This window comes from Polyodon spathula, chromosome 6, assembly GCF_017654505.1.
Source record: "Polyodon spathula isolate WHYD16114869_AA chromosome 6, ASM1765450v1, whole genome shotgun sequence".
In the NCBI taxonomy this organism is placed as follows: domain Eukaryota; kingdom Metazoa; phylum Chordata; class Actinopteri; order Acipenseriformes; family Polyodontidae; genus Polyodon; species Polyodon spathula.
In genome coordinates, this window is record NC_054539.1 from 61,861,682 (window position 1) to 61,888,984 (window position 27,303).

Here is a 27,303-nt window from a genome sequence, read left to right on the forward strand (position 1 = left end):
ATTTACTGCAATAAACAAACATGAACTTCTCAGTTATTGAGTTTAATGACACATGACTTTGTCAGCCTAAGACTCTGGGGGGTTTATTCCAGGTTTGGTCCTAATTTAATATTTAAGTGGTGACAGTATTTAGGTCTGCCACTAATTAGACCAAGCATAGAGGTCTGTCATTAGCAATCTCAACTGGTACAAAATGCAGGAAAGAACAGGATACATCATTAGGGTACAACTGGCTAGCATTAGCTAGTTCAGAATCTATAGCAGCTATAAATGACAGCAATGTGATGGTGACTGATTTTAACAATTTTCTGGTGTGTGATATTGGACAATTACTAACTTAATGTATAGAAAAGCTTTGGATACTCTGGATATTGCAATACAAATGACTGCCCCTCTGCTTGTCAAGGAATAATAGGTTAAATTTAGCATGTGATCCTATATGTTAAGCTTTTGATTTCTATCCAATTAGACTTTGATAGGTCTCCAGTTAGGGGGTGTATTTGAAAGACAAGAACCAATTCTATAAAGGTTCAGTGTGTGATTTAATGCCCTTCTACACCTCTTGGATTTACTCTGACAAGACAACAAGATACAGTAACCTGGAAGGTGTATTAAATATATCTGCCACTGGGTCAATTTCGTGCAGTGAAGGAAGGAAGGTCTTGAGGCAGTGGATCAAATTGAAAACATTATTAATGGCATTGCATTGGTATAAGCAAGCATTGTTGATGTCCATGGTAGACTGCCTGCAGTATAATATTATATGTGAGAGAAACAAAGTGAACCCCAAAATAACCAATTTTTTTGTGCAAGTTTCTCATAGACACACTATATATATATATATATATATATATATATATATATATATATATATATATACACACATAATCTTAACTGCTCAAATAGTCCTTTATCTTTTTTTTTTATGTCAGAGGGAGTAAAGTTTAACTAATGGTGTATGGCGTGAATTCAAAGCAGCAAAAAATCTAGTAAAACCTTAATTATTTCAAAGGTTCTTTCATTTATCTAGTGTCCAGTGTAATTGTGTGCTGCAAAGAGAAACACACTAAATGAAAATATTAAAATAAAAACATCTTACTCAAGAACATTTATAAAAACACTTGTTGGAAAGACTTATATTTTTTAAATCATCAAAAGTATTAGATGAACCACCAACTAAAGGTTCAGCACAGTGTTTGCAAGAATGCAAGTTTCATCTTATAAAGGAATGGACGTTTAATCTTATAAAAGAAACACATGTCTTTCAGCAATAAATCAAATCTTCAAAAGATCAATACAACTTGTCATATAGCACATTCCTGATCCATGTAATATACTCCTGTTAGTCTGTCAAATACAGTAAAATACTACGCAACCAAAAGTATGGTCTTTCCATATAAAATTCTCACTGAAATAATCATCAATTTGTTGGGTTGTACTAGTTTTTTTTTTTTTTTAAAACAGCTTAATTTTTTCATATCAATACAATGTAATCATTCCCTGTAATAACTTGGATATATTTTACCTAAATAATAATAAAAAAACAAATAAGAAAATACATTACTTCATTTATATTATAAATCTATAGATATATTTAACTGTTAAACATTTTTTGTTTAAACAGTACATCACTGAAATCTTTAATGATACTGTAATATCAGTTTAATTTGTTTGCAGTGTAATATACACCAAGAATGTAGCATATCCCAGGTAACCTGGAATGAGAGGTTTCAAATATATTCTGTTTGTTATCCCAGGTTGTTATGCAATACTTCTCTCTTTATTTGCTTGACTTCCTGAATTGTCACCATAATTTCTGTATTAAAAAAAAAAAGTTTCAGTATTAAAAGTGTACAGCATTCAGATCAATAAATAAACCACATGGATCATCTCACTACATCAGATCCAAGGCTTATAACCCACTAATTATGGCCCACTAAGCTTAGATGAAAGTTTTTGTCTTTTGTGTTACACTGTCCAATGTTAAGTTTATTTTTAGTACAATATAGAACAGATTCTCAAAGTTATTTAGTCCAAATCATCATCAGCACCATTTTACAGAATAGTGAAAATTCACCCAATTAAAATGACCAAATCCGAAGTAAACAACTCAGAACTTTTTTTTTCTTTCTTTTCATTCAAGAAATGCGCAAATGATAATTTGGAGTAAACAGACTTGAAAATCTAGGCTAGATTTATACTATGACTTACGATTAAGTTTTGTAAACCTACTTTGCAAACCAACTTTTTTTTTTTTTTTTTTTTTTTTTTTTTTGAGGAATCAGCCCCTTGTTAAATATCATAATAAAGCACGTTCCTACCTATACCCCTTTTAACACTAAAATCAATTACTTTTGTCTATAAAATATATATGATAGTTGTTAGATGTTTAATAATATCAATTAGGATGTACAGCATTCTCTACCTGTCAAAGCTTACCTGAGCTCTCTGAGTGATTGCTTGTTCTTTATCCTAACCTCCTCAGTGATAGGGTAGAACAGAAGAACAATTAACCCAGTGACTATAAACACTACAGGAACTGCTCCAATCAGGAGCTTCAGGACGTAAGCCACACCAGGTGGCTGTTTACAAGCTCCTGTGTCATAGCCAGCAAACCTGGAACAACAGGGTGCACAGTTAACAGAAATAAAGAGAATCTGCACATCTCGAATGTAAGCATGCTGTGTTTCCACATCGCTGACATAGCCAAAGGCCAGACCAGTAGTTGGATGTGAGACCTTCAGTGAACACCAGGGGGTCCAGTGTATACCTATATTTGCATACCTTATTTTAAGCTATCCTCAGATGGGATGTCACTTATGGCTTTAAGGCATCAGTAGTTTGACATCAAGTCGGCCAGTGTTAAATTTATAAAAAAGAAAATGCACTTACTCGAGACAAAGTGTGGAAATTCCCAGTGAAATACCAGTAGCAAATTTAGTGAAGAATACATAGAATGAATAGAAGATAGCTTCATGTCCCTTTGAGTGTGGATTTATTAATCTGAAGTCATCGACTACATCTGGCAACATTGACCTAAAAAGAAAAACATGTTTTTTTTTTGTAGGAGATATAGAATCCTAAGGATTTTTATTATTATTATTATTTTTTTTTTTTTTTTGGAAGACTGTTAGGTCTCTTAAGTTAAAACCACTGGGTCGAAAAATGGGAATAAACTAATAAACCCTCTCTAAAACAGTCGAAAAAGGGTTTTATGAAATCAAAATGAGATTTAAAAAAAAAAAAAAAAGTTCTTAACAACAGCCCTTAAAACAGTACTTAATGTTTTCTGAACAGGGCCCATAATCCTCTTGGCTCAGACCTTGTCACAATTCTCTTACCCTGGGTGATTTAGCCAGTCTGAGGTTTTCAAAGGTGTCAAGGTTGGAAGAACCATTACAGCTACCTCACCCCAAAAGAGAAAAAGAGACATTCAAGGTTCTTCTGATGTTCCTACCATGGCAACAACAGAGAGGCAGCAACACTAAGTCCAGATGAGACAGCCACCACATAGGCCACAATGAGATTCGGGAAGCAAATCAGCGTAACTGTAAATGGTATTATCCACTGCCGAGAAAAAACAAAACAAAAGAATTTACTAGCATTATGAGAAACCATAATTTCAAATGACAGTACCAGACCATAGGATAGTGAAGTTTGTATACCTTTGTGGCCTGTTATCTTACATGTGTTTTACATGCTGTGCTAAACTTACACATCAAACTGTATTCTTCTTATGTGTGACAGAGTGACATGGTTAGGGCCCAGGCTTTCCTGATTTTATTAAATATACACCCACCGTAGACACTGCGATAAACTAGCCAGCTTCCTCGGTGCTACTACCTCTCCTCTATAAACTACTGTTAATCTGAAAACACAAATTCTTTGTCAGCATAAGAGTAAATCAAAAAAAATATTTCTTAATTGTCTTTTGTAGGTTTCACAAAAAATATAAACACCAGACAGCTGGATTTATATATTAATAATACAGTACAATAACCAGTTTGGAATTAAAGAACAAAATAAGAAATGTCCAGAAGAGGGTGCTATGATCACGAAGTATTGTACACATTCAATACTGTTGTCTCAACTCCTTTCCACCTTTTGTAGGTGAAATATTTCTGTAGAGAATTATTGATATGGTACACAACATTTTTGCAAATGACCTTTAGCGCCTTTACGGTACATAATCTGATGAAAGAGCCCCTTATTTATAATGTCAAGACCACAAACCCAGCGTTCCGCTATTATCCCCAGCCACACATTGTAATAAAAGGCTGCTAGCTAGCCTGCTAATTCTACGTTTTGTATCAGAGATACTGAAAAAATGGAAAGCCTTGTAAATAAGGGTGGAGTGCACTTGAGAATGAAAACAGCAAAGAAAAAAAGCTTACTGAAATGCCACAGTAGGCTGCTGTCTTCTTGCCAAACCTCTGCAGAAACCACTGCCATAGTGGTATACTTATAGCAGCAGACATCTGTATTGTGGGAAAAAAATGAATTTAGCATTATACTGAATTACAGTACTGGACTTGTTTCTTTTTTTATTTGCACTCCTTCTGCTCTGTACTGTTGGTTTGTTGTTAATGTTTTGTCCAAGGTCTTCTTCCACAAGTTAAGATATGTATTACTATAAAATTTGTACAAAATCATACATAAATAATGTTCTTGGGAATTTGATTTATAGTAGCCGTTTACAAGGTGGCGCTAGCTCTGATCACTCTGCATGCTCTTCTGTTGATCTACCTTTATAAAATCTCCATGGTAGCAACCAGTAACAAGGTAACAAAACAGAAACTGGTACTCAGCTCAAAGCACCTCACACAGGCTAAATTAAAATGATTACATTATTTTACATCATAAAACAATAAAGGGGTAGTAACACACTTTTAACTACAATGTTTAATTATTACAAGGCTTCAAAACTATTTCTTCTTTCCCTCGAAGATGTTGTGTTTTACTCTTATCTGCTTGTATTACTAGTGAAGATTATGTGACTCAAATGAACTGTTACGACTAGATTACTGTTTTTATTATTTCATTTTGAACAGGAATATATTTACCAGGAGTGTCAACACAATGTTCTGAAAGTGATCACGGAGGTCCACAGCGTAGGTACAAAATAGGACAAAGTTGCTCTGCACCAGCTGTCAAGAGAAACAAGAATAGCTGATCATGCATCCTGTGTAAAAGGCCTGGGCGGAGGTACCCCTTTTGATTTCATAGCACAGAAGCACTTTTACAAGTAAAAATAATTCTACCCATAAACCAACAACCTTTAATAAAACCTACGTGAAAGTCATAATTTGATGTAACCAGGAGTGAGTATTTCAATTATTAGCCTGTAAATATGTGTATGTAGTAATTTCCTTCTTCAGCCTCCTGTACTGTAATCACTAGCGATGTGGGGATAATAATGCTTTATCTTTATTGAAATGATGGATTAGAATTCTAGGCAGCAGAATCTGTTGCTGTGCACTGTGAGCCAAGTTTTAAAAAAACAGCTCAAAATGTTTAGAGAAGAGAAATATCATCAGCTGGTTCATACACTTAGTCGAAAGCATTAAAAACATACAATTGGTTTCATGTGTTCACTGTACCTCATGGTAAACACAGGCCGATTAACCTAGAAACCATTGTGGTCACTTAAGAATAAAGAGGGTGTGACACTTATGTGGCTAAATCATTACCGTGTGGTGACATTACTCTTCCATTCATAAAAATAAAGATATATTATAAAAATAAATACAAATAAAAGGGAGATCACTTGTAATTTAAATTTCTTAACCCACAGATGTCCGGGGGCAATATGGGAAAAAAAGGCCTAACATTTCTGTGAGTCTGAGATAATCCCAGTTTCCTCAAGTGCTTGAAAAGAAAACCCCACCACTGTTCAGGCATTATACTGAAAACCTATAAGAGCTCTGTATTTATTGTAGCGATGAGAGGCCTAGCACAGCCATGCTGGCACAGGCATGTTGTTGTTTTTTTAATCAGCCATGGGACTCTTCACTGAAGTAACACTGTGATAATGTTGCTTTGCTGACATTTCTTCTTGGTAATACACTGGGACTCTTGATTGAAGTAACACTGTGATAATGTTGTGCTTTGCTGAGGTTTCTTCTTGGTAATACACTGGGACTCTTGATTGAAGTAACAGTGATAATGTTATGCTTTGCTGAGGTTTCTTCTTGGTAATACACTGGGACTCTTGATTGAAGTAACACTGTGATAATGTTATGCTTTGCTGAGGTTTCTTCTTGGTAATACACTGGGACTCTTGATTGAAGTAACACTGTGATAATGTTATGCTTTGCTGAGGTTTCTTCTTGGTAATACACAGGGACTCTTTAAATGTTAACCTTTTTGGGTGGTTTGGGGGGGCGGTACTAGGCCCGTACGCCCTATCATCTTCTTCTACTAATTAAATCTATTCCATTTAAACCTTAGTCACCTCCTCCTAGTTGTCTTGTTTTCTGGTTTCCTCCTCCTCTAGAATTTCAAACCGCCTTTGCAACGGTCACCTCTGAGAGGTTTGTGATCCCACTTTCTCCAACCTTTTGTTAAGCATCGCTTCATTTACCTCATAGAGGAGGACCCTCCGTGAGTCCGAGAACCCCTCCTTTAGCATGCATGACCCCTTGTCTTCTTTTCTTTCAGTTACTGATGCCTCTATTTATGTAAGGGCCCCAAGCGGTGGAACCCCTCTTGTTCGTCGGGTCTCCTCAAAGTCGGTGACCCCTCTCCTGTTTGTCGGGTCTCCTCAGCAATGGAACCATCCTCTATTATGTTGGGTTTTGAAGAGGCGGAACACCCCATTCTATATGTTCTAACATCTACTAACTTTGTTTTCTTTCCGGTTCACAAGACTCTTCACATGTCGGGTAACCTCAAAGACAGTGGCCCCCCTCCTGTATGTCGGGTATCCTCAGCAACGGAACCCTCCTACTGCATATGTTGGGCCATTGAAGAGTCAGAACCTCTTTTATGTGTTAATATTACTAATCAATGTTTTTCTTTCTGGTTCGCAAGCCTCTTTCTATGTCGGGTCATCTCAGAGACAGTGACCCCCATCCTGTTTGTCAGGTTTCCTCAATGATGGATCCCCTCTTTATATGCGTAGGGCCTTTGAAGGATGGAGCCTCTCTTTATATGTTATACTTTACTAAATTTATGTCTTAAAACAGTGGCCTTGTTCTGCCCTGTGAATGAAATAACACTGTGATAATGTTGTGTTATGCTAAGGTTTTTTCTTGATAATACCCTGGTGTTAAAACCTAGAGTTACCTGTATTGCAACTGATATGAAGAGAAATGATGCAGTCAGTTTAATGTAAGGTCTGTGCTGCATCACCAGTTTAAAGCCTTTGAGAAATTGAATGGGCTTGTCTGTCTTCAATGCATAGGGATCTAGGCAAAGCAGAAGAAATATAATCAATATTTATAACGGTACTTCCATTTTCTTCTCAGAGATTTCCAGGTCTCCTTCCTCCCTTAAGGAAAATTTTTAATATATGGTAGAAAAGTATGATCCTTATATTTTTCATATACAGAAATATTTATATTTTAAATAGATTTTAGTCTGTAATCCATATATTTTTAATATGTTGATAATATATGGTGCACCATATATTTTCATTAGTCTGTAATCCATATAAAATAAATATATGGATTACAGACTAAAATATATTTTAAATATATCCCATATATTTTAAGTACATAAAAAGGGGCCAATTTCTATATATAAAAAGTATAAGGATCATACTTTTCTACCATATATTAAAAGTATATGTTTGTTCCATAAGGGCTGTGCTTGCTGTAGAAGCAACAAGTTATATGTGAAAATACAAAAATAAATAACCTTCCAGTAACAGTAATAGACAGAGGAGGAAGATTACCATTTAGCACAAAAGGCTGTTTTCTATTTTTGTAATTCAACTGTTTTGTAATACAATTTTCGGATTACCTTTGTCTTTGTCTGATTCATTAGGAAAGGAAGAATAATTAAATGACCCAAACATATATTTTCCTTTTTTAGCTTATTAAGAAAACACAGAGTTAAATACTTGTAGGAGGGTACTGCATTTCCAGTGGATAAATATTAGTATACAGCTACTATATGGCCAAAAGTTTTGCATTACCCTGTAGAATTAACTAATTTTTCTTCATCAAGTCGATTGAATATGATAAAGATAAAGAAGTAAAGCAGTATGTATTAACATTTTTAAATGTTGAAAATGTGTATTAAAACTTTAGACAGCACTATGTCTTTGGAGGGAAAACAACATGACTGCAATTCAAGAATGGCATGTGAGGCTGCAGTGTCCTATGCTGGTGAAATACAAAATTCACAGATAATATGGATTATGATATGTGAAGACAACAGCTCTGGCTGCTAGTAATAGAGTATATATGGCATAAAAAAGATTTCCTTATCATTTAAAACTGCCTTATGGTTTGGGATTTGTGCGTAAAATACTCCTCCTACACCATGAGGTGGGATTTCTGAATGCAATACAGATTTAATATCGGTATGTAAATATGATAAACAATCATTATATTGACTCTTAATCGTTTAAAATACGCAATAGACATGGAGAAACATTGAGTTCAATTGTGACCCAGTTGTCTCAAAAGCATTATGTCTTTATCTGGAAACCAAGAAGTCACATGATCAGTTGAATTACAGCTAAAGCAGGATATCAGCACCCTTAACAGGAAGGCTGGATTATAGTTAGGGCTTCTTATTTTTGGTTTTAACTGATAAACACAGATAAAACACCCCGATACAAAAAATCCAATAAACACTGGAAATACACTGGAAATGGTTACTCAATTTACAATAACATCACCCCTTTCCCAGTGCAGTTAGTTACAGTGCAATGACCCTCTTTCCTGACTTACATCTAGCATAAATTCATTCTGAATACTTTAAACCCATCCCAACTACCGAGTGGCAGCAAATTCCTACATTTTTATTGGAGACTCCGCAGACAGGGACGACTGTACACGCTTGCGAGATTTAAAACGAGATTACAATTAGACACAGGTAATTGTTCTTGTTCACAGGATTTAAAGCTACATTACAGGTATATAGGTAATATTTACAAGCTCGTGGGATTTAAAACAATAATCTCATACAGTATATACAAAGCGAAAGCCCCCCTCCCAAAATCAATTTCAGGGTGTGTATGTGTATATATATATGTCATATATATAGAATATATATCTATATATATATATAGCATATATAATATATAATATATTATATTATATTAAATTAATAAACACAAAAAATAGAAGCCCTAATTATAGTACACAGAGTCAGATGGTCTGGTGAAATCATACTGCTCTTGTTTTGGATATGGCTCTGTTGAGTGCTTCAAAAATGTACCAGAAAGTTGTCAGAGTAGAACTTGAGTGGTCCCAAGTTAAACAACAGTGAACCTTAAGCACTTCGGTGGGTTACTCACCTCTTTTGGCCAGGTGTATTACTAACTGTTAAATACCCAGTAAAATTTTGTAGTAAAAAAAACTTAGCAGAGGCTTGGGAACAAGCCACGGAATACTGCTTGATTAGAAGGCACAGCTATTAACTGCAGTATGTATGTGTAACACAGAAGGACTGCTCACCATCTTTTTCCTTTACTCCCAAGAACAGAACCACTGTGCACAGTAGGAACACCACTCCTATCACACCAGCAGCAATCATGTAGACTTCTTTCTGAAAAGAAAAAACAGGGCTTTTGTGTGTCCAACACAAAATATTACATGTCTAGAAAAGATAAGTGAAGTACCCAGGTGTGCAAATGTAACAGAGTATAAGCTACCTCACAACCCTGAAGCAAGCAGATGTCAGCCTGTCAGAAATGCACTGGGTCGTGAGCAGGTGGGAACCAATCGATTTACCATTGTATGCATATCTATTTTTGTTTCTGTTTCGATCATTATTTTCCTTGCTGACATACTGACCACTGCAGCTTTAGGCTAATAATTTTTTTTTTTTTTTAATACATAGAGATGCACTGAAACGTTAAAAAGGGTAAAAAAAAAAAAAAGTTATTTTTGTAAATATCTGTTTTTTTTCCTTTTCAAGAACACCCGAAACTAAAACCATTATTTTCAAGTCCTCAGCAAATTTCAAGGAAGAGAATACTGCAGATCAGTTAAAAATATTAACCTTGGACTGACAAAAATAAAAATGTTTACCCTCATTTTTTCATAAACCACAGTAAAGCAGTTTGTGAAAAGCTTTGCATTCTTTCAACCAAGTTTGAAACGTAAGCCTGTCATTTCCTAACCATTGGTTGAGCTCCCTGTAAGCCAGCATCAACCTTGCTCTGTCTTTAAGGGGCCACAAAGGAATGTATCACAAAAATTACAATGTTAGTTTCTGATATTATGTTTTTTTTTTTTATTGTCTTAATAGTGTTTTTAGAGAGTAGAGAAGCAAATACTGCTCCCACTATTTGGATGAACGGACGACCTCTGTTCCTGCTGTCCAACCAACATACTGGGGAAGTACAGAAGTAAACAGGGTTCTACACATTCGCTGTCAGCCGCCACATGCCATTAACTTTCAACATGATGTCTGACAGGATAGTTTCCAAGGTTGAATTTTATGAAACATATTTAAAAATAGCACCAGATACAGTGCTTCACTCCAGACTGTAATCATAAACTTGATTGAATCCTTATTTCACATTCCCCAAAGATGCAGAGACAAGAAAAATTATATTTACATACGTCACCCTTGGCAACAGGTCTTTAAAGAAGAAAGTGAAGGCAGTGGTTTCCTAGTGTATAATACAAAAAAATAAGCCACGAGTAAAGTGAGCCCCTCACCAGAGCAACAGAAATAAACACTGCAGCATGTTTGTTATCTAATTTCCATCCACTTCGCTTTGGCTGTTTCTGTTCACATCTAAAACGTTGTTATGACAAGGATATTTTGTGGTTTATTTCAACCACAAACCCTTGAAAATATGCTGAAACTAGCTAAAGATGTTGAAACAGCCAAGAAGCTAAACATGATAAACATGTTACCACAACAAAGCAGCTTTCCTCCATTTGAAACCTTTTCTATAAAAGCACAATCCAGGTAGAAGTGCTGGATAAATCTAGCTACTTTTAGTTGTTTTTTTCCAATTGTATTTTTAGGCTCAGCTCACTGCTACCACCCCAGCACTGACTCGGGAGCTGCGAAGACAAAAACATGCTGTCCTCCAAAGCGTGTGCTGTCAGCCAACTGCTTCTTTTCACTCTGCCGGCCCGCCATGCAGCCAACCCAGAGCTACAGTGTTGGAGGACAACGCAGCTCTGGGCAGTTTACAGGCAAGCCTGCAGGAGCACGGGCAGTCTACAAGGGTTGCTGGTGCACGGTGCGCTGAGGACACCCTGGCTGACCTAAGCCCTTCTCCCCTGGGTGGCGCTCAGCCAATTGCGTGCTGCCCCCTGGGAGCTCCCGTGCAAGGTTGGCAGTGGAATAGCCTGGATTCGAACCAGCAGCCTCCAGGCTATAGGGCACATCCTGCACTCCAAGCAGAGCACCTTTACCAGATGCGCTACTCGGGGGCCTCGTAACTGCTACTTGTACTGCTAGTAAAGGGTCCGTCAATACCTGTATCCCTGTTCAATCCAATACAGTAACCCTGTCTTAATATTTAACAGGATGTTTATTCTACAGCGGATACTGTTTAGCCTAATAGGGTTTTAGAATCAACTGTCTAAAAGCAGTCTAATGCAATCATCCACCATGTCTTTGCCTCTGTCTTTGGGCAGTTACCTTGCAGGTAATATATTCTGCATCTGGTATTAACATTAAATTAGCTATTATGTATTTCATGCCCAATAGATTAATTTAGTGTGCATACAATACTTATGGTTGTTTCTGGGTGCAACTCTCTGCACTTCTGTTTGATCTTTTGGTTTAGTGGTTAGAGTGAACTGACTCTAAACTACCGGATTAAATGTGGGGAGCTCTGCACATCTGTAATCAAGGTACAGTACTTACTGCATGAGAGAGGAATTCTTGAGTTAAGGCAGGGTTGATGGTGCTGTGCACATTGTGTGATTCTTCACTGCCGTTTCCAGGTGCTTCTGTAGACACATTGTAGAGGCGACAGTGTTTTGAGGCATGAGCGCTGGCTACTATCTGTCCCTGGATCGCAGCTCCAATCAGTGTGCCGAACACCTCCATGGTCATTCCTGCATGGAAAAGCAAAATGACACAGCAAGGACCGATCCTTGTAAACGTTTACCATAGTAAAAACATAGCAGAGTGTAATAAAGCATAGTGAAGCAAAGCTAGGGCAACAAAAAATAAATGCGGCAAACCATTGTACGCTATGGTAAATGCATGGTACAAAAATGTGAATAGCAAAATTACAAAATTACAGTGAAAATTTTACTGTGGAAAACTTTTATAAGAAAAGGGTCTCAATTTACCCGTATATATTTTCAAACCAGATCCTCCTTTTGGCTTACTTAAGAGATGGCTGTATTTGATACACTTCAGTTATATTTTCAAAAAAGTGCTTTACCAAATCTGTAATTGTAGATTCTGTTTGTTTAGGCAAACTCAACTCAACTCTGATGTGACATTATGAAAAATTATTTTTCAAAAGCCTTGAAGAACACAGCTCCTGTTACGTTGAGAAGTTGACTACATATGTATGTATGTAGTCATGTGTGTGCATGACCCCAGGTAGGAAAAGTCATAAAATGAGACAGTGAGACAATAGTTTGCTATTGAAGACTTTAAGTAAATGTTGTCAATAGACGAGACTGGAAAGGGTAAACTTACTGTAGGCAGTAGCTGAGTCCCTCTCCTTCTGATCTGTACTGAGGAACATGGTGAGGGCCGAGTAAGGCACGTGAAAACACTAATGGAATTCAACAGATACAATGAAGTGGGGTCAGAGGACAATAACATCTAAAGAAGATACTATTCTAATGTGCAAGGTTCAATGCTAGATCAGATCACAGCAGTGGGGAATAAAACATGCATGCTGGAAAGTAAAACCGTGGATAAAACTCATTAGGGAATGCCTGCCCATTTTAAATCTGAGTAAATTCACCAAACATTAGTTAAGTGTGTAGCCACAGCCACATCTAAACATGACTAATATTCTGGGACAGCGCGATACCACTGAATTAGTAAAGTCAATCTTTTTTTTTCTTAGTGTTAGTTTGCTGTTCCATCCAGGTGTAAATACAAATGTAATAGCCCCACAAAAGAGACTACCACAAGAAATGTGTTTAATATGATACTACTGTAATGACTACAATACGTATAAAATAACTTTTAAAACTGATGGGGCTACGACACAAGATTATGAAGCATTTACAGGTTTGTTTTTTTTAAATCTTTTTTGTATATAAACACTGTAAGAATCACTATATTGTATGTAGATCTGTAATATGCTCTTTAAAAAAAAACAGATGAACAAAAAGGCATTTAGTGATTGCAGCAACATTTTTTGTTACCTTCTTTTTTTTCAGCTTGGTGAAATGGTCATCTTGAATAAGTAAAACAGTATCTCTAAAGTCTTAATCACCAAATATAATTGTGAAACATAAAATGTACAGATCGTATCAGAGCAGTGCGCAAAAAGGGAAATGAATAAAAACATGGCATGGACTAAATGTTACTTATCCATAAAAGGCTTTTGGAATTCTTTGTTCTTCCCATAATGATGAAACATGTCATTTGCAAATTCACAAATTCTATATATAGAACTTTAGAGTTGAATTCTCTTTTTGGAAGTCTGCATGATTATTAAACAACAAATCTGACCCACCGGCTATAAATTCATAACATACATGACAAGAACAGTATCCGAACTTGTAAAAATACATTTTTTAGCCATATTTTCATTTTCTATCTGGTTTGCTTTTTTTAAGCTAAATAAAACTGCACAGCAATTACTGAAGTAGTCATTAGGCCTTCCGCAGACAATGAATAACTCTAAAACTAGTAACTGGCATTTACACGCTCCTGAGGGTTTGGCTATATAAGCTATCAATTAGCTTAGTATGACATATCATTATCCAGGAGCACAGTCCATGGCTCCTGTGTGCGCTATACAACACATGTTACACAGGATAATGAGAGAACACAAAGGATGATCCTTGGCTGGCTCTTGGGTAAAGTCAATAATAAATAAACAATATAAACAAAGAGGGCATTAAACCCTCCACTGATATATGTGGTGGAACCAGAGATAAAGTTAAGATAATCACAGAGCAATGGGTTGTGGAATACTCTCAACCCTTCATCCATACCTTCTAGAACCCTCAGTCATAGATTTGTGTTACACTAGGCAATTATTTGTTGTTTTCTGTTCTACACTGGACAACTTCTAAAGGCTATTGTCATCTACTGTATTGTGGTGTAATAAGAAAATAAATATAGAACCAGGAGATATAAGATCTAAATATACAATAAGAAAGGCACAGAAAAAAAAAAAAAAAAAAAACATTTAGTACACCACTATTAACGCACCAATCATAACAATGAATGATATTTACATCAAACTCTCATATGGGCCAGTCAATACTAATTAATATGACAATGCTACCAAAAAAACTCCACAGAAATGGTGATACCATAGCTTCAAATTGCTTCTAAATGTGAGAATTTAAATACATTAGATATAAAATACATTTGGTTGGAATTGCTATGGATTCACAAATATGTGGTACCTTCTACTGGTTAGCTTTTCTTTAAAACAAAATAAACCTCACCCCTAAACCATTAACAAGGCACTGATACAGATGCTGTACAACCGATAATGGCTCAATGGTTTATTACATTGAATTTTTTGTTGTATTAATATAATTTGAAGATGATCAATTCTAAATCATCACACTGACAAAGACTTTCAACAATTACGGAATTTAACAACAAAGGGTTGTTCGCTCTTTTACAATTTTGGTGAATATTTCGACACAGCATTTCAAAACTATAGCACGCTGGTACAAAAATTCAATTTCATAACGCTGTTTTGGAACAGCCTCCTGGAATGCTGTTTTGGCACTTGTGCATCCCAGGCTTGGTCAGCTCATATGGGGTGTGGTCACTGTGGCTGGGCTGTTTAACTTTGCAGGGCAAGCGATATAGGCCTGTGCTGCTGGATTTAGCTTTTTTCTCTGCTGATCATCTAAACAACTTAATCAGAGTATTGTTTTTTATGTTTAAAATTAAGATGTGTGTTCTAATGTACAATCTCATATTCCACTAAAGCCACTTTTACTTCTAGTACCACCTGTAAATACTCCTTATAAAAATAGTCATACAAGGTTCATAGTGTCACAAGAGTACAAGAATAAAATAATATACTGTATGTACTATCCAAAACACCAGTTAACCTACAGCCCACCCTAATAGTGTAAGCTAAGAGTACTGTATGTTATTTTAGTGCTCTAGTGATGTAATATTACATTACACAGCTTTGTTTACTAAGAAGGTCAAGGTGACCCTAAGCAATGTTGCCCTCTAGACCAGGAAGATAAGAAGGACGAGGCATATGTGTGCACTGGGGGGTAAATAAACCGTTTGCATTTCACCTGTCTGCAGTGTCTGCTGCTCCAGGTGCCAGGTGCTGTGCTGCTTTTAGTTTATTTGACATGTAAATTCTGTAATTTGTTATGCTTTTGTTACATGCAGCTGGTACATTTCTGGCTTCTTTGCTGTCCAACACTGTACAAATTGCACCCATTACTCGTTATTTCCCGGTGAATTAATTGCTGATCATAATTGACAGCAAATTGAATATGCTTAACTAGGGGGTGGTTTCAGTGGTTCAAGTGGACCCAACCATCCCATTCGTTTTTCTGTAATGCCACTGTGTATCTCAGACCAGCTGTGTATAGAAGATTATGAAACTGCATCCCTGTCTTTGCCTTGGAACCTGGACCTGCTGCACAGTTTAGTAAAAACAATGCTCTGTGTTGGAGCTGCAATAGGATGAGATTCAGAATCTCTTTCTGGATTCTTTGTTGAATGGGAAGATGGTTTGGATGGTGTTGTGCATGCTCTTCGTTGGAGCTGCAATGGGATGAGATTCAGAATCTTTTTCTGGATTCTTTGTCAAATGGGAAGATGGTTTGGATGTTGTCGTGCATGCTCTTGCTATTCATTGCCCTATTTTTCCAGTGCGCCATGTTTACTTTTACTGCAGGAAAAATGTTGTGGTGAATGTAAACGTAAGTCATTTGACAAAATTATACTGTAGGGCATAAAAATATGAAATTACACCCACCCCACCCCCCCCAACTCCAGTGTAGTAAGAACCTTCTTCAAAAAGCTGGAGACCCCCATGAATTGTGTAATTGCCCCTCACTAATTCACCACCTCCAATATTTTAGGGGGCTCTGTAGATCATTATCAAGTGAAAGTAAAATGTAAGTAAAGTACTTACTGTTATCATGGTTTGGTAAAGACAATAGAATCCCAGGTACCACATGAACTTCCCTGAATGGAACGGAGGAACATACCACAGATAGAAATAGGAGACCACCACGAAAGGAGTGCAGCCCACCATCCTGTAAAGATACAGTTAATGTACAATATTATACAACAACAACAACAGTTTATGCTGGTTGGACAGATTTCGTTCATAATGTTTTTTGTTGTTGTTGTTATATTAAAAAGGAACTATAAACAATGTCAGTCACTATTTATATCACTTTGTATCTTTAACCAGAAGTGTTTGTATAAAATTAAACAATTCCAGAGCACATCTTTTATAAAAGTTATACTTTCTTACCACAGTATTTTTGCACAATATGCTTCAGTTTTACCATGCTTTTCAGTTATACTATGCATTTACCATAGCTTACCCTGGTTTGCCATGTTTATTAATATTCTTTACAAAATAATTGAATCATAGGCAGTCAATGTATCAAACCTTATAACAGTAATTTCCTTAAAACAAGCTAAAAGAATGGAAACATAAACCAGGTCTTGCTAGAATGCTCCAGTCCAAACCTGATCAACCTCTCCTTTTACACTGTTTCCATATATTTAACTCATTGCCTCGTTTCCACATTCCTTAGAAACAAGTACCACAGGCCTTACTCAGTGGAACCTGCAGTCAACGCATATGTTGTTTTCATTTTCCTAACATGGGTGTCAGTGTGGTTCTAAACTTTTATTTTAATACAAGTGTGTCTGATTTGGTGGAAATAGTAACTTCAGTGCTCTCTCAAAATGTAAAATATCCCTGCGTTATATCTCCCCTCCCACTTTGCATCACCCTAATTTTCAGACCCCTTTTTTTTTTTTTGAGTGGAAGCTGCATAATTCTTGTAGCTTCTCAGAACGCCCATGTCACCTTCACGTTAGATTTAATCTTCCCCACAGTCTTCACACTTAAAAAAGCAGTTTGCTACAGTTCATTCACTTCGTGTTGATTAAAAAATGGACTTGTGTATTTTGAAATTCGTTTGGAACAACAAAATGGTAGTTCAGCCCATTGAAATGTAGCAGTCTGTTGTGAAAGGATAAACACTGGAAAGCTGAAATAAAACTGTCTGCACTACTTGCCATGACCTTTTGACCTTGTCCTGTTAGTTTTAACTGAATGAAAGCAGCAAATTCTGGCACTGTCTATTTTTTTCTATTCCACAGTCCTGAACCCAGTCACATAGACCACTGTTTTACAAATCAATTGTTTTGTTTTACAAACAGAGGATTCTATCACTCGTGCTGTTGTATAGTTTGGTTGTATTGAACGGCTACTCTGTGGTGGAATATTCTGTAAGGTGATTTCAGGAACTCCGATTGAAATCCTCTTTGCAAACACAATTTCCCTTTGGAAAAAAACAAACAAAAAAAAACAACTTATAGACCAACTAACCCGCTCATCAAGTCTGTTTCTGGAATTTAATAGGACTTTCACAATTACTCATTTGAGCAGACATATTACACTAACCTGTGTAATATGCCTAAATGTGATCATGGGTTCTAAAATATATATTTTAAGGTTATTAGAGTAGATTTTAATGAAAAATGCCCATTATTTAAAGTCAAGGCTGTTTAAGGGAACCCAGATATTGTTACAGCAGCAAGTACTGGAGCCACATTCTGTGAAGATCTGATTGGGATGAAGAATATCTTTTTATAATCATCATTCAGTGTGCTTACATGGCCCAGGAAATCCATTTCCAGTCTGATTATGTAAACTGTGTAGGGTGACCTGAGCTCCTGGTTTGACAGAGACTGTCCCGGTCTCCCAACAATTTTCCCCAAAACTTCAAAAAAGTCCTGGTTTGCAACGGTGCCAGACAGTACTCCATATGCCATACAATCCTTAAGCATATTAAAAGATAGTTCCAGAATAATATTTTTCTTATGGGTTACTATACTAAGAGTATGTGATTATAATTAATATTAAACATGTAGTTAAACGTGGCCCCTAATTTGAAACAAAAGGTGCAGTGATTGTGCAGCAGTCAGAGGTTGGTTTGTGTTAGTTTAATGTGAAAACAGCACTAGTAATAAGAGGGCTGTATTCAAGTAAGAATCACATTTGAAAAAAAAAAGGGGATTTAGGAATCTGACGACCTGGTTACATCCAAGTCATTGACTGATTGACTGGCAATTACTAGCATGCAAGTGACAGTGTTGTATATTGAACCCAGAGCTACAGCGTCGCAGGACAACGCAGCTCCGGGAACGCAGGCACCTGGCCAGACCACAGGGGTTGCTGATGCACGGTGAGCTGAGGACACCCTGGCCGACCTAAGCCCCCGCTCCCACTCTGCCTCCCCAGGTGAATGTTCGGCCAATTGTGCAGCCTACATTGCACACTAGGCGATTGGATCATTGGCTTAGGTTAGTTTATAGAACCCTGATTGGGAAAACCCCACTATACCTGCGCAACCTATCTCTGCTCCAGTTTACAATTTAAGATCAGATTCCCTTATTAGACTGGTTCTTCCCAGTGTCCACTGTTTTTGGGTTTAATTCATTTCAGTTTGCAGCTGCTTATGACTGGAATGAATTTTAAATCAAATTAAATGTATAGAGTTCTGTTTCGGAGGATGAATTCACCATTGTCCGACTTGTTAATGTGTTATTTATTTATTTATTTATTTATTATGTTGTATTTGTTTGCTTTGTTCTGCTGTGATGTTTGCCTCTTGACCAGGACATCTTTGTAAATAAGAATTTGTTCTCAATCTTCTATCTGCTAAAACAAAAGTTAAATGAAAAATGAAAATTTAAAGTATAAGTAACACAAATACAAAAAAAAAAAAAAACTTATTACTATTGTATGCTTTTATTAATTTGTTTATTTATTTATTTTACTGCCTCCCTCTGACTGACGGTCAAGTTGAGCAAGTTTTAAGGGAAGCATCATATTTTACAAGACACATGCCAATTGCAGGTGTTTTTTCTACACGTAGCCATGAAAACAGACATCTAACACCATAATGTGTTTTTAATTTAAGCCAGTTACTCATGCATGGGTCAAAAGATAAACAATCAGCACAACTGAATTCCCTGTAGAACTTTCTGCAAATGTTTTACTAATGTGCAGGACCCAAGATAACTTGACTGTTTGCAGGTCACTTAAGATAACCTGATTGACTTCATGCAGACAGCAGGATTGCATCCTGTCTATGGCCATGACTCCTTGTAGATTCTAGGAGCCAAATAGAAGACAGGATTGTGTATACAAAGCATTAAGGGGTAGGTGTACTAAAGTGTCTGTCTCAATAGTTGTAAACTAGTTGCAAACGAGTCGGAAGTCTTGGGTGAAATGTACTAGACAGGTGGAATGCTACTTGTGACTTTTTAAGGAATTCTTTGTGGCAACAGTCTTTCTTTGGTTCAACCACAGATGAATATGCAATTATGGGTGTTTCTGCATAAATTCACAAAAAGATCAGGGTTCTCAAATATTACAATGAGATGTAATTGCAACACTTACAATTGCATCACTGTTTAACAACTTTTAAAAGCACGTTTTAACAGTTGCAATAGTTGCTGGCATTTCCCAGTCCACCATTTGTCGTACATTGCCAGTTGTGCTCAATGCATTTTTGAGGCGAACAGCAAAATACTTCTTGCAGCAATAGACTGCAGATATGTGCCGCTCACCCCTCCAGCTCATTCTGAGCATCTGTATAGGAATAGGAAACACACTTATTCTATTAATGTGTAGGTGGTTTGTAATTGTGCACAATTTAGGACTGCACCACTGACTAACTTAAATAAAAATGGACTGTATACATTTGGCTTATGGCTACTCATGATAATATGAATTAATGCAAAATATGTTGCTGGTCCCTTGAAATTCGTATTATTGAGAATTGACTGTCCTCCTGTAAGTATCATAACTTGTCAAGGCGGCATCATTAACTATTTTGTGTTAATTAGTATTAATTTTTAATATCTTATTTAACATTAACATTGATTTTCAATACAGTATTTTGATAGTGGTGTACAATACACCAATAAACCAAACTTGATGATTACAATTCAAAAGAATAGTGTGAGAATTTTTGTTTAATAAAAAATAAAAGTTATTTTCACTTAACGAGTTACTTAGTCTTTTAAAGACATATATTGGCGAAATAATTAATAATCAAAAACATTAAAATGAACAGTAAACCAGACGAAAAATTAACAGTATCTTCATTTAAAATAAGTAAATAAAAAATAAAAATAATGTTCTACTCACCAGGGCATAAGTCTCCCGATCTTAGTCCATTTACTTTTACTGATAAAAAAGCCTATGACAGGATCAGTTACCGCCCCGCATGCCTTTCCAATAAACAGCACCAAGGAAGCTTGGAATGGGCTAATCTGAGGAGAACACAACACACCAAAAGAAAAGGGAATAATTTATCCACAAAAGTTTCTCCAAGATGTATTTATTTATTTACTTTTTTAAAAAATATTTATTTCTTTTCTTGAGACAAATATAGACCCCATTGCAGTAAAGCAGTTCATCACAACCTAAGTGCATTGATTTTTACGGTACCATCTCTGGGTATTGAACGCTTGCACTGCCTGTCAGGCATGGATTCAAACCTTGTTCCAGGCTTTAGTGGCAATTCACAATTATGGCATTCTGATGGCTGCTTGCTGTTTGGAAGCTGGCAAAGTGTGCTTGGGCAGTGACTGTAAGGATTCTCAGTTACTTCTGCCCCCTATCACACAGGAGTCACACGGTGAAGCACCAAGGAATGTACAGATATACTATCAGAATACCCAATACATGTTTCACAGTACAGTTTGAAAAGTGGACTATGAAATTACTTTGGGAGCAATCCCTCAGAGCATTTGGAATTTGCAGCAATTGGTAGAGCAACAGTAAGTGGTTACAACGTTATCCATGACCCGATCTAAATGACGTACAGTCCTCCCTCATCACCCCACCAATAACGGGACAGTTCCAAGCTGCCACACGATAGCAAGCGTGGCAGTATGAAGAAGGACATTTACAATCCAATAAACCACAATAACCACTCAGTGTGTTGCATTTAGCGGTACACCAACTTATCCTGTATATTGTAGTAAACAACGTGAAGGATATCATGTCACAGCAGCTCTTGTCTGTTTAATCATCTATGAGCATTTTGCTGGGGTGATGCAGACTGTAATGCATTTCTGTACAGTCGTTTGGCTACTGTAGGTGCATTGGTAGATAATGGACAGCGAGGAAGGCAGTTCAGGGGGAATAGTTGGAGGGGGGGGTGTGTAACAGTGGAGGTCTGTAACAGACAATTAATCTAAATCAGCAATAATTAAAAGAAGGTCCCTTTGTGACAAATACTGTATCATCTGTAACAGTACCTATAAGCACTGTGTTTAGCTTCTCTTTGTAATAATTGAATCCACAACAGTGTCTAGAGAATAGGTTAATTTGATACTATCACGGTATGTGACAGTACCATCACTGGTATCTATAATCAGTGAGGTCTGTTCTCAGCTGTCAAAACAGATCAGCCCTGCAGACCTTTAACACACTTATTGGGGTTCTTCCATGTGGGGTAATTTACTCACATCACTAAATACAATAAAGTACTGGAAAGCGGTCAGGAAAGACCACGTTTACCAGTCTGGAGAACAGAAACATCAAGAAAGCAGAACCACGCCTTACAGTATTAAGAAGTGTGAGCTGATTTTACTCACTCGTGCCACGTCAAGCAAATAGATCTGAAGGAAAAAACCAGTGGCGCTTCCGGTCACCTGGTTTGGAGCTCCTCCAATTGCAAAACATAACTTGTTACATACAGAAAGTCTACTGTCTTGATGAATCTGAAAAAAAAGAACAAAAATAAAAATATATAGCAGCATAAAACAGTAGTCATTAATCTCCCAGGCTTAGTTTTAAACACACCCGTGTGCAAAATTTGCTTATTGACCACAGGTTGCTAAAAATATTAAATGTATCTGTTTTGAAAGCAAGCTGACTAGGCCTTGTTAACAAATATTTGTTTGAGTTATGAATTTACAGTACATCCCAAGATAGCAACTCATTCAGGGCCAAAAGACAACATTGAATTAAATATACTAGCAGCAAGACAGTCATGTTCAACAGTCCTTTCAAATTCCCCGTTGTGTCTGTTCCAAACATCCCAGTCTGCCAATGGTTTTGCTGGTTTTCATTTATAAAAGGAAACCCCTAACACAACCCCATAGCAAACCAGACACTCCTTCAAAGGCACTGTAATTATCTTGATGGCTTTTTTGCTCAGGAAAACATCATGGTCTCCTTAATTGTAATTACTGTAGGTTCTTTGGCAATTATTAAACAGCAGAGAGTGGTTACAGACTGGGTCAAGAGAGTAAACACAAATCAGTAGAACAGTACAGCAACCTAGTTCCTGTACTACAGCTATATGGAAAATAAGAAAAAATATCATAAATGATACTTATAAATAATAATAATTTTCACCTCTGTTAGAAATAGTTTTCTAAAATGTGGTATTTAGACAGAACTGAAGTTCTCTATATTAATATAATGTAATAATGTAGTATGAAATATGGTTTGTTTTTTGAAAGTGTATACTTGTGTCACCTTAATGAGTTACAAAGTACATAATGGGATTATAATTATGGTGGTACATTAATTAATGAATGGACTAATGATAACTCAGATGCTTAGCTCCCAACAATAGTTTAAAGTAATAAATAGAGTATTGGTCAGTTTTGTGTACTTTGCGTGACCTCAACAACCCCATATAAAGTATATATATATTTAAGGTCAATAAAGTCTTTGCATTTTCCTGTGATTTAAGACCTAATCTACATGACTATTAAATGCTATATGACCAGACTTCTAACAATAAACTTCTACAGACTTCTAAAAAAATAAACAGTAATGAGTGGGCCAACCAAACAGCAGATCAAAGAGCAGAAAGACTGCAGTTTTGTGTGTATTTACATGTTATTTAACCTGATTAAACACAGACGAGCCTTGTAGTACTAGGACATTTGGGTAAATAAATGTGTGTGTGTGTATGTCTGTAAGCACTGCTGGCTGGTTCTGTTCTACTGAGAATGTCAGCTCAAAAGAGGGTTACATATAATTAAAAAGATAGCAAGCATTCCTGAATAACTACTATTTGGAATCGGCCACTTTTTTTTTTTTTTAACAATTTGTCTCTCAAACAAACTGCTTTTTTTTTTTTTTTTAACCCTGCTAATGCATGAGTAGTGTTATTTTAAAGAATTATATAGGAAATACACTTTAAAGTATGGCTCAATTACTATGAATAGTCAGATTGTTTCAATCAGGTGTCAGTAACATAACAAAACAGGTCACCAGGGTGACATACAGTAAAGTCAGTGTATGTTGAATAATGTCATTGAACAAATGTCTAAGAAAAGAATTTCATCAAATTATCCTAAAATCTCAATCTTAGAAATGCCCTTCAGCATTCCCAACAGAAAGCTGCTCCACTATACCCACAGAGGAAAGCATATCCCTACCACCGAGGGTGATAAAGGCCAGTTGGCATATACCTGTAAGCAAGTGATGTGTCATTTCAAAGATAAAGGGTTGAAGATGCTGCCTCGCATTATACTTTTCTTAGTTTTAGGCTGGCGAGTCTTCAAACATTAAATTACTGCTAAGAAGATATCAGTGTGAAACCTCTGAAGTCAACAAAAAAAAAAAGGAAAAAAAAAAGATTTTGGTTTACTGAGGATTTACAAATATAGCACGCAAACAGGCAGCGCTACAACTTGGGGTTCTCATAATGTGGCCTGCTGGCCACCACCATATCCAGGTAAACTGTACACTTGCTGTAATTCCCCCAAGTTTACCATAGCAGTGTCCACTTTTACACAAATTCAGAGAACGTTTCAGTTTATTTGCAGTATCCTGCCAAAAACTAAAAAGGATTATGTGTGCTCACTGTAACAGCATGAAAAACCAGTTATATTTTTCTACACTTCTTACTTCTCTTCTTTCTACTGTGGAAGCCTGGGTATCTTGGAGCCCACAGAAAAATGTACCAAGACTAAACTCACTACAGCACAGTACACAGTTAAACATATTTTAGAAACATTAACTAAACTAAATGGGGGCCATGTAGTATTTATGTTTCTAATTAATTATCGATGACTCCTAAATAAATAAACTTTTTAAAGTGTATTAGGGTAGCCCAGTATCACTATAACACAACTTCCTGCTGTCCTGTCATTTCAGCAGTTACATTTTTTAATTATAACACTAATTACTTAATGACTAGTTCATTAAAATTCCCAGCCAGTAGTGTCCACTAACAAATACAAAGTGTGGCTGTGAAATGATATTTGTGCCTTCTCAAACAGTTGTGTTAAAATATAATGCATCGTTCAACTACCGGTATATAAGACATAGCTAACTAAATGTATTTTAATAATAGGCATGCTGCTATTTACATACCAGTCTCAGTTTTAAACCACAGTAGGAATTACACTGCCTATTAACATTTGGTTAAGCCATCCTAAACAATGGTTACTTACTGCATACTAACAGAGACTTTGTACCTTGCACCAAAAATAGGGGGAAACTTCATTGACTCTGCAGTACCAGACCCAAACTTACAGAAAGTGCTGTACTCTTTTTGACTACAGGAATAGCAGACTGACTCAAATGGCTAACATTTCCACTACCTTCCACAAATTAGCCCATGATTACAGTTTGTGTTTATTGAATCCAAATTCACACTGTGGCACACTTGCTTATTTACAACACTAACAAATATCCTGTGTAGTTCAAAAGTTAATGTTAACTAAATGAATTAAAAAAATAAAAAATAAGAATAATAAGAGTTATGACATAGTAACTGAAGTTGTGCACAAGTTGTTTGTTTTTATCCTCAGATTTATTTGCAGCTCACTTATCTGAATCACAATTTGGTCAGCTTTGGTTTAAATGTTGCCTCTCACTGCATGCAGTATATCTTGTAAGGAGTATGTACTTTTGGCATCCTCAGAGGGCTCAGAATAGTTTGTGATAGTTACCTGCATCTTTAAAAGTTTCTACAATATATTGCATCGTTAAAAGTTTCTACAACATATCAAAACATAGATAACTTGATCTCACTCATCAATCCCATACATAAACTAGAAAAAAAAAAAAAAAAAACATTAAACCAAGTTCTGACACCAAGAACGAATGAAAGAGGCAAGAGGTTTCATACCTGGTGTGTGTTTTTGCTAAGCTGCACATCTGGGGGTTTCATCAGTTTGTCAGATGAACACTCTGTGGCTCCCTTTCCTTTACCCATCTCTCTCAATGACTCTGCAGTCACTAGTTTATATTACAGTTAGTCAGATGCTGGGATGCTTTTTTGACCACTTGCCAGAAAGGGTGGGACTGCAGTTCATAGAACACTCCCACAACTAACAAATAGACTGGCCCATATCCGTACTTAAAATGTCCAGGACTGAGGTGTTTTTTTATTTTTATTTTTTTTATTGAGATACGTACTTCCAGCTGGATTTTCAATATCTGTATGTGGGAACATATTAACAGCGTATACCTTTTCGCTTGGTAAATGCAAAGTTTGTACTAGTTTAATTAAATAATAAAATATAATATATATATATATATATATATATATATATATATATATATATATATATATATATATATATTATATATATAATATAAATCTCTAATTACTGAGATTTTAGAGAGGTTTTGTTGTGTTAATAAAAAGAGAAAGAAACACAGGTTTGCAAGTTTGCAATACTTTTTAAATATGAGTAAATTGGAGGTGGCTTGGCATAGGGAGAAGACACCTGAGAGCCTAAGGCATCTAGGCTGGTTCCGAGACTTCAAGTTTAACCTGGAAAACAAGTAATACTTTGTCATACACCTGCAAACCTTGTAAGGACCAGGGACATTGGTTATAGAATACATAGACATTGATAGTCTGGAATCATTGGCAGTCTGGAATAATGGCAGTCTACTCACTGATAAAGCTTGTATTCACGTGAGGCAAGCTCCCCTAGCATTATATTTCTTATAACATTAAGAAAATGAAGGAGATGCTCTAGCATACAGCTGAGGCTGAGGTTGTGATGAACACTAAACTTGTCATACTCAGCTGAGACTAGCATGGGAATGCGGAAAATACTGGTCATGAATCATACTTCAGAATCTATTTTAACGATCTTAAGACTAAGATAGCACATTACAGACTCTCTTTACTGTCAAAACATCCAGTCAAGCTTAGCAATAGCATTTTAAAAGATGTGTTTGGCATGAATACTTTTGAACAAAAAAGGGTAAATAAATTAATTTAATTAATTAATTAAATAGGTATTTTATTGCTTTTTCTTACCGAAAAAAAACAAAAAACAACTTTATATAATATGTAAGGGGCTGATTAAGTTTGAACCACACGTTTTATTGTGTTGCTTGTCCCGGACCCCCTTGTAAACAAGACCTCAGTTTCATGTGCTGACTTTGAAAATCTACCCTCTAGCTTCTTATGAGAAACAGGATCACGACACCAGACAAAGGCTGGACACAAGCTAGTTGTTCCCAAGTGATCTTCCAAACCACTCTGTAAGAATGAACACACTTGCATGAAGACAATGGCAAACACAAGCATTGTTTAAAGGTATGTTTTATCATTGGTTTATGAACACCATTAAAAAAAACACATTTTATATTGTACAATCTACTTCCGTCTTGCCAATACATATAATCTAAGTTTATAATGCATGTTTAAAGATTTCTAAACCTCTGTGTGTGTGTGTGTGTGTGTGTGAAAGGAAAGGGAACGCTAGCAAGCACATACAGTAAGTAACACTGTAGTCTCATAAATCTCGAATAGC

The 27,303-nt window shown here is 36.2% G+C and overlaps 1 protein-coding gene across 1 annotated transcript; it reads right to left on the reverse strand.

Moving 5' to 3' along the window:
• Nucleotides 1-1,677: 1,677 nt before the first annotated feature.
• Nucleotides 1,678-25,727, reverse strand: mfsd2b (major facilitator superfamily domain containing 2B). Its single transcript, XM_041251631.1, has 14 exons — nucleotides 25,656-25,727; nucleotides 22,153-22,278; nucleotides 20,696-20,820; nucleotides 16,424-16,547; nucleotides 12,805-12,883; nucleotides 12,013-12,206; nucleotides 9,633-9,723; nucleotides 7,288-7,409; nucleotides 5,064-5,147; nucleotides 4,395-4,478; nucleotides 3,458-3,567; nucleotides 2,893-3,036; nucleotides 2,440-2,616; nucleotides 1,678-1,816 (listed from the first exon to the last, which is right to left on the reverse strand). The coding sequence occupies exons 1-14, from the start codon at nucleotides 25,695-25,697 to the stop codon at nucleotides 1,762-1,764; spliced, it is 1,557 nt and encodes a 518-aa protein (XP_041107565.1). The 5' UTR covers nucleotides 25,698-25,727; the 3' UTR covers nucleotides 1,678-1,761.
• Nucleotides 25,728-27,303: the final 1,576 nt, after the last annotated feature.

Coding starts and splice junctions, on each gene's coding strand:
- mfsd2b (XM_041251631.1), bottom strand. CDS start 25,697: ATGAAACCCCCAGATGTGCAGCTTAGCAAAAACACACACCAG. Junction 3,037..3,457: donor GCCTCTCTGTTGTTGCCATG/GTAGGAACATCA, acceptor TTTTCTTTTTAG/GTCAATGTTGCCAGATGTAG. Junction 2,617..2,892: donor ATTTCCACACTTTGTCTCGA/GTAAGTGCATTT, acceptor CTGTTGTTCCAG/GTTTGCTGGCTATGACACAG.